Source organism: Zonotrichia albicollis, chromosome 1 (genome assembly GCF_047830755.1).
Source record: "Zonotrichia albicollis isolate bZonAlb1 chromosome 1, bZonAlb1.hap1, whole genome shotgun sequence".
Classification (NCBI taxonomy): domain Eukaryota; kingdom Metazoa; phylum Chordata; class Aves; order Passeriformes; family Passerellidae; genus Zonotrichia; species Zonotrichia albicollis.
This window is the reverse complement of record NC_133819.1, coordinates 119524062-119532662: the sequence shown is the minus strand read 5'-3', so window position 1 is coordinate 119532662 and position 8601 is coordinate 119524062. Positions and strand designations below refer to the sequence as shown.

At 44.4% G+C, this 8601-nt stretch overlaps 1 protein-coding gene across 2 annotated transcripts in view; it reads left to right on the top strand.

Moving 5' to 3' along the window:
* The first annotated feature begins 283 nt into the window (after positions 1–283).
* CYP7B1 (cytochrome P450 family 7 subfamily B member 1) overlaps positions 284–8601 on the top strand; it is a 124019-nt gene continuing 115701 nt past the window's right edge. For both annotated transcript variants that reach the window (XM_074551592.1, XM_074551587.1), the window contains exon 1: positions 284–768. In XM_074551592.1, coding sequence (XP_074407693.1) covers positions 299–768 — 470 coding nt within the window. In that variant the 5' untranslated portion in view covers positions 284–298. The remainder of the gene's footprint in view (positions 769–8601) is intronic.

Genomic DNA, 8601 nt, shown 5'->3' with positions numbered 1-8601 from the left:
TAACAAGCCAGAGAGGTTGGCAGAGTACGAGGAGTGTACTTTCTTCTCATACAGTGTTAAAATAATCCCTCGCTATTTGTTATCATACAGCAGATTAAGTTTTATGAAGCTGTGGGATATTGCCTTGCTTTTTAAGGGGACACATACATGACATCGTGTGTCTGTATGAAAACCAAGCGGAGGTCAAAAGGCTGCCAGAGATTGCTATCTGTCCGAGTGTGGCACCGTTCGCCACTGAGGCCACGTTTGCGGGGCACCGAGACCCTCCCACGGTGCCGTGACTGCCGAAAAGGATTGAATGGCGGGGATCCCTGAGATGCCTCCACCATTCCCGGGTCTCCGTCCTGGCACCTTCCCGCCTCATCGGAGCCTTTTCCCGGCAAGCCGAAGGCTGGGGCTCCCCCTCCTCCGCCGCCGGGAAGCGGCGGGGGCGGGCGGGCGCGACCCTCCCCGCGCTGGGCGCTCCCCGGGGAGGAGCCGTCCGGGTCGCACCGGGCCCGCTCGCCAAGTCCGGCTCCGAGCAGCCAAACCCAGCCCCCTGGGCTCGGGGTGGGCGGGGAGGGACGGCCGGCCGGGCGCCTCTCCTGCCGGGAGCGGGAGGACGGGCGAAACTTTCCTCCCCGGCGGCGGCGGCGAGGCACCGGCAGCCGCCGAGGCGAGCGCCGCCAGGATGGGCCCCGACACGCTGCCGCTCGGCACCTACGGCGGGGCGGCCGCCGCCGCCGGCCTGCTGCTCTGGGCCGTGTGCGTGCTCTGCAGGAGGAGAAGGTACCGGGGCGGGGGGCGGCCGCCGCATTCCTGCACGGCCGGGCCGGGGGAGCGGGGCTGCCGGGCGGGCGCGGCGCCGCCGAGCCGCGCATTGGGCCGCGCCGCTCTCCGCCCGCCCCTCCGCTCGGGCCGGCCCTATCAGCGCCCGCCGGGCCGGGGGCGGTGGCCTCCGCGGGATGGCGGCCCCCGGGGGCGGCGGGCCCCGCTGCGGCTGGGAACGGCGCGGGGGCCGCGGGCGGCAGCTGCGCCGCCGGTGCTGAGGGAGAGCCGGGGGGGCGCGGCGGGGGGCGGTGGCTCCTCGGCTGACCTCGGGCGGGGGCGGCCGCTGGCACGTGGGATTCTGGTGTCGCCTCCCGGGGGTGCGTGGATGCCGTGCTCGGAAAGGAGCTGTGCACGTAGCGCATCCCCGGGCCGCTCGGCGTGTGCGAGTGCGGTTTGCTCGGGACCTGCTGCTCCGTGCGGCCGCAGAGCCCCAGAGCGGCCCGCGGCCGCTGTCCCGCGGAGCCCCAGGTGCGCCCGCCGAGCCTGCAGCCGCTGCTGCCGGGGCTTGCGACATCGGCCCTCGCTGCCCTTCGCTCCGTGCCGAGTCGCTTGGGTCGCAGGCGTTCTAGTGACTTCTGTTGGTGTTACTCATGCTGTTGCCTTTAGTTTATTTCAAGTGTGCAATCTATATAAACTCAAAGAAGGTACACACGTGTTCTGGGACGTTTCAAGAAGAACGTTCAGGTTTTTTTGATGGGGAAAAAAAAAACACTGCCTGAACTATACTTTCTGAAAACCTGTTACTTTATATACATTTTCCCAGGTATTTTTCACTTGATGAAGTGAAATGCTTGGCTACCTGAAGCCAATACTTGTTGCTCTTCAGTGTCTCTTCTGATGAATAAATGTGTGTAAAGGCTGACGGAGGACGTGTAAAGAAGGGGAGGGATCAGTATTCACTGGATTGTTTGCTTATTTTTAATTCATAAAATGAGATGCACAGAAAATAATAGATGTAATTCTGAGTAGTAAACTGTTCCTTTTCCCAGTAATTGTAAGTTATTTTGCAAGATGCAGACAAGCAAATGCAAAAAATAAATTGCACTACTAGGTTCTAAAAAAAACAATTAGAAGGGCAGTCAGTCTGGTAATTTTTAGACCAATATTCCTGACTTTGGGATCATGTATAGAATTAATTGAAAAACATTGCAAATTCGTGTTTTGATCCCAGAGGCATCTGAAAACATAGAAATGTTATTTTCATGGTATCTGGTTTGGAACCATTATTACATGTGATTTGACTTAGAGAGCCAATCCATTCCTTAAGTGAGACATCCATCCCAATGTTTGAGTCAGGTCATCCCATAACACAAACTGCTTGACAGAGTAGTCTGTGATGATGCTTCAGCTCAGTTTATGAAATGGACAGATGCTGCTCGACAGGTCACTCTTCCTCATCATTATCCATATTGCTCCTCTGACCCTCTGTAAGCTTATTCTGGAAGTTAAACACATAAAACTTATTTTTTTTTTGATAGGTTTAGTTTGCTGCCAGTCTAGCTCCCTAAAGAACATCAGCACATAAAACAAAAGGGGAGCAGGACGGCAAATGGGATTGGGTGTCTTTTTAAGGTTAGAAGATATTATACTGCCTCAGCCATATTATAAATTGTGCCTGTCATTTGTTTAAATTCTAGTGCAATCGTAAAAGAATTTTTGAAAATGGAAACAGGCAAAGCTGTTGCTTGTAAAGTTTTCAGCCAGATGTGAGTGGTAGGGAAAAAAGGATCAAATAACTCATTCTGAATTATTTTCATACCCCTTATGGCTGCAGAGTTTTTCAAGTGCACTTTAGACTCTCCAGCAGAATGGTTTGTGTCACAGCAGTATGATGTTATACAGAAGACCTCACAAGAAGGTGTCTGTCTTGTCCCAAAAACCAAACTGCTGTTTGATTAATTAACTACTTGAAAGCCTGTGCTGTTTCTCAGAGAACTGTACGAAGCACTAGCGAGCAAGCAACTGCAAATAACAAATGGTAAAACCCATCAACAGCCTTCAGCAGAAGGTGCTGGTGTTTAGGTACTATCCTGCCCTAGTAAAATGTGCAATTAATTCTCTTTCTTTTAGCATAAAGAAAGAAAAGAAATTATGCATGGTCTGTAGAGGTGCCTAGGAGCAGCCTATTGAAGTTCAGCAACCATTTCTGATCTGTGGGAAGAAAAGCTGTTCTAAAGGTGCAGTGGATTAAAAAATGGGGTTAGAGCTTAGTTCATGCTTCTCAAATATGGTGCAAATCTGTGATGTCCCTTTGCTTATCAGTTTATCCATCCCCATGTGTTCTCCACATGGGGAGTATTGGCAAATTACTCCATAAATAAATGCCAGAGTCAAGGCTATGTTCCTGGTCATGGATCATAGCCATTTGGACAGAAGAGCAGACAATGTGGAGCTTGCCTGTGCTAGAAGAAATGCTGGTACTTCATGCATGCATGAGCTCTTGTACAAGTTAATATGTTGCCTTAATGTTGGTGTGCTTGTAGCAGTGTGCAAACCCTGTATAAGGGAATGGTTGTGTTTAAGGTACCAAGATAAACTTTACCAGAATTATCAAATTTGACATCTTAACCACAGCCCTGCATGGATTCCATCAAGATTACCACAGTAGGCAAGTGTGTGTATATACAAATGAAGAGCTTAAGTAAGTAAATAAACACCACTAACTTCCACTTCAGAGTCCTGTATGTTTGTTTCGCTGGGCGATGCCTCTGTCCTGCTTGACTGAGGTGAAGCACAATCACCTTTGTGGCTTTTGAGAGTTACACATCTAGAGGCATAATAAGGGTTTGTATATCCTGGAGAAGAGAACTTTCTAAATCCATCACTGATGCTCCTTAAGCAGATGTTAGAGGATTTCACCTTTTTTGGTATAAGGTCCTTCCCTTCTGTTTCCTCTCAGGCTGAGGTACTTGTTACTGGAGTAGGAAAGGTGTTATATTGACTTAAAATTTTGTCATAAAAGGTGTTGTATTGACTTAATCTGCTGTTGCTTTTTTCTTTAATGCAGTTGACATAACTTGACATTACAAGATTTGAGGGTGAATTCAGTACCAGTTTTCTCAGCGATAGAGTAGAAAGGAAGAGGAATTTCCTTTTGTATAAATGCTTATCATTTGAGTGCTTGTGGCAGTAATAACACAAAGGAAACTAATTGGAGTCTTTGCCAGGTTTTGTATCACAGATGGTGAAGAAAAAGAAGTAGAACAAAAGTTTCTGTAATCACAGAAAAAAATTAATTTGAGTTAAACTCAATGTCAAATGAGTCTCAGTGCCTTCTGCATGCTAAGAGAGATCTCCCTCTCACTGGTTAGTGAAGAAAAGCCCATCTAGGCTGTTTGCTGGGTAATGTGTTTTCTCCAGAGAGCACTTCCATCTTGCTGCTGCATGAAAGTATTTCTGCTATGGCAAAAGCTGATGATTTCCTAGCCTGGAGACTGTACAGATTAAATTCTCTTTTGCCTTCGTGTTTTACTTCAGCCCCAGCCTCATGTGGTTTTTTTTTTTTTGGTGTTTTCAAACTGCTTTTCCACTAGCTGTACACAGTCTTACGGAACAGGAGGTGAGATGTCAGGTGAAGCTGACTCCCATTTGTCTTCCAGCAGTGATGCTGCCCAAGTCAGAAAAGGGCCCTTGAGATCTTCAGGGACTGTGTCTCCTGCTAACTTCCATAGGTGTAGTACTATTCCACTTTTTGTTGCTCAGATTGATGCATATTTTTGGTTGCTAGTGTTCACTGCATGTCCATGACTGAAAATGGTATTCTCTGACTCCCTCCTTGAAGAGCAGATGCTGCAAATTACTAGGAAGAAGAGGCTTAGGCTAACCACAGATTAAAACCACTGCCTTAGGGGAAGAGACAGTGGAGAGAAGTGGGACAAGAATTGTTGTTTCCCTGTTTATTTGTTGAAATGGAATTCTTCTCCTAAGGTTTGCATCCCAAAGTTTTTCAGATAAAGAAAATACAGACCAAACCTGGAAAAAGGTTCCTCATCAGAGGTTTATAACTGCTTGGAAAGTTAACACACATCTGATGTGAGCTGCATCAATGACAGGGTTTGTAAAAATTATTCCCTCTACAATTCTATTGCTTTGAAATGAAAGGTAGATTTACATTACATAATTGCAAGAAATTCTTTATGATGAGGTTGAGGAGACACTGGAAGAGGTTTCCCAGAGAAGTTGTGGCTGCCCCATCCATGGAAGTGTTCCACGCCCAGTTGAATGGGGCTTTAAATTTCCTCATGGCAGGGATTTGGAACTAGCTGATCCTTAAGGTCCCTTCTAACCCAAGCTATTCCCTGATTCTGTAGTTTTGTAGGGTTGGTATTTTAATTATTAGGAATGGTCTTCATGTCAGGATTGCATGTGAGGAATGCTATGGTACTTGGCACATGTTGTGGGTTTTACATTACACCAGTAGAGGAATTTCTGTGCTGCATTGGATGGGACATGTACCTTCTAATAGATTGTTTCTGACTAGTTTCTAAAGCATCAGAACATGGTATTAAAAACCTCCAAATTTATACAGTGTAATTGTAGATTCAAGTCAACATAAGAAGAATTGCATGATACATTTCTCAGAAAGGACTTTGCTGTGACCTGAGTTATGGATTTAAAGCCTTGTTGAAGCAAACTGTCTTTCATTTTCCCTTTTATTCTATATTTTAAAATACCTCTGATCTATACAATTGCATTAATCTAAGATACTTTTCCCCAAAATTGCTCTCTTGAACCCAGACAGATATTGTTGAAAAGAATATAGATTTTGTCTTTGCCTTCAAGAACATCTTATCCTTCTCTGTGACAAGCTGTGAGCTTGCTAACAGCTCTCTTACCAAGCGAATTGTAGTTCACAAGATGTCATCAGCCTGTCTTTTTTACCACTTCTGCTAATTTAGGCAATATGTTAAGGTAGTTTTCAGTTGGAGGGAACATCAGGAAGGACAGATAGAAGGATACCAGAAAAATCTGGCCTCTTCCTTCTTACCTTGGCCTTCTGCAGAGGCCTTTTTCTCCATTCTTTCGATTGGACCTCTAGGGAGTGCACCTGTTTTCATGACGTCCTTTTGTTTACTGTCATTGTCCGCTCTTACTCCACTCTGAAAAGGACTGAAAACTGAAACTGTTTAAGGCAGAAAAGTAACAGTTCTGTTTCTTAAGTAGCCTTAGGAAACCTTTCTTTCTCACCATCACACTTGGGTTTTCTGTCAACTGTTCACTGCTGTGCCAAGATGTGGTGGAAGCTTATTTCTTTGCTTGCTTCTACTGGTCAGAGCTTAACTGAAGGTAGAATAAAATGAAGTCAGCAAAACTAACCTTCTCAAGGTATACAAGTCTCCATTCACAGACTGTTGGTTTTTCTTATGGCTCTAATAGACCTGGAGGGCCATTATATCATGGGTCTTGCACAGTAGTGTGTTTCAAGACAGGTTTGTCTTTTTCTTTTTTTTTTGTTCTGCTTCTCATCCTTCTGATTTGTAGCATGTGTGTCATGCACATTTTGAGTTCCACTTCCTACCAGTACTTTGAAGATTACATTAAAGATGAGACCTCTTTTAGAAGATAATGAACCTTCCCAGTGATCTCTGATTTACAGAATTCTTTGCTTAAGGTACACTGCCACCTAGCAACAGTTTCCCTTCCCTCCCAGTTTTCTTGACCTACTTTGTTGGGGGTTGTTCAGCTTCATAGTTTATACCTGGTCTGGCCTTGATCAGCATCCAGAACCCATCAGTAGATGCCATCCTGGTAAATGTATATGTGTGCGAGGTGGAGATATTTTTAGTGGCAATAAGAACTGCTAGCTTCTGTTTTCTGACTAAAATACAATAGTTTATACTTTCATGGGGCTTTTTCCTCCTCATGTTTCTGTGGAAAGGGCCTAATTTTTTTTTTTCCCTTCAAATTACTGATTTTGCTGTCTTCTTTATTCTTTGGAGCAAATAAAATTAAAGGGTGAGAATTAAAAGGAATCGCTTTTGGCTCTTTTTATTATTCCAGTGCAACATGAAGCATGGAGTGTCCATCTAGAGCACTGTACACAAACACACAGAGCTTACAGAAAGTTCTGAACAATTAACCCTTCTGCTCCTCTTCCAAGCTGATAGTCCCATGGTATGAATGAGGACAGCCCATGTGAATACGTAGTGCTTGAAAAATTATATTCATGCTTGCCACTATATTTAGAGGAGGAAAGCAAGCTGGTTGGCAAATCTTAGCTGAAAGGTTGCAAATAAAGGCTGATGTGAAGGAAGATAAAAAGGGGCAAATCCTAATCCTAGTGTCCCCTTACATGAGCTATGAACTACTTCTCCTTTAAGCATGATGGTGAAATTTGCCCCCTGATGTGTTTAATAACTGGTGATGTAACTGGAGAGCTGCATCATCAGGCGACTGCAGGATTTCCTGGAGTCTTGGCTCACAAAACTACCTGGGTCTCAGCTCCCTCAAGAAGGAGTCACTGGGATGCAGGGACTTGGATAAGTCCCAAGCTTGCAGTCTTGCTTGTGGACTCCTCCTCAGTTCCCCTACTGTAAATTGGAGGTCAGTGTGGTCTCTTGATTTACAGATAACACAGACAAATGCTTCACTGGGCACTCAGAGAGTTGTCAGAGATGCTGAAAAGAATTCTTGCATGGTATAACTGCTCAACATATGCTGAGGAACTGTTGCCTGTCCATCCCTTTCTCCTATATGCTGAAATACAATTTTAGGTATTGTATTTTTGCAATAGTCAGCTATGTTGTTGAATTGTGCCAGACACTTCAGTGTTTTGCTCAGTTATGAGAATTATGGTCCCATATAAAATTTTTGGTTGGTTGGTTTTTTGGGTTTTTTTCTGGGTTTTTTTTTTTTTTTTTTCCCAGTCAAGTGTTTTGATTAAGAAGTTGGGCAGGGCTTGTTTTGATAAAGTAATATAACTGTTCTTAGCACTCCATCTAGTCACTTATTTAACTTAGTGCATTGTAATGCCAGAGAGTAGGGGAAATACAGAAGCTAAAGGAAACAGCATACGTGCAATGTTAATACACTATATGAAGTTAAGGAAAATCTCACTGTTAAGTTGGCAGTCTTTTTCTCTTTTATCCAAGTTTTATAGATCTCCTTGGTATTGGAGCCAGACTTGGAACACATTTTCCTGACTTCTAGTTTTGTGCTTTAACTTGCTGCCTTTTCTTTCCAAGACATTTACCATATATGTATGACATTATAGCTGTCTGGTAAACTAACTTTTTCAACCATGAGGCAGATTTTGAATTCTGACTTCAAACTTCAGTAGTGTTCTTTTTCTTTCCCCATCATTTAGTGATCCTTTTACAAGAAGCATGTAGGATTTTAGGCTAATATCCATTTGCATGCCGTCTGGGTGAATTTTGGCTGACTGAGAGTCCCATAAAACAAAAGTTTCCTCTTTACAAACCACATGGATCTTGGCTGTAGATATTCAGTCCCTTTCTCCACAAACTGTTTTTAATGGTGCCAGATTCTTCTGTTTCTTCTCCTTGTTTGGCACATGTCAGGAAAAAAAAATCTTGGCTCTTGTATAGAACATATCTTGTTTCCTCTTAACTGCTCGTACTTTCTATTCGTAATTCAAATCAGTACGAAAATGCTATGGTTGTGCTTCTCATGATTTAATCTTGTAGTTTCCTAAGCAGTATTCCAATTCTCTTAAAAAAATAATGCTCTCTCATACTGTAGGCCTAGTGGTAGGAGGTTCTAGCCGAATGCAATGGATGTGTTCCTGTTGATTTTGGATAATGCATGGAGTCCTGGCAAAGTGGCCTGCTC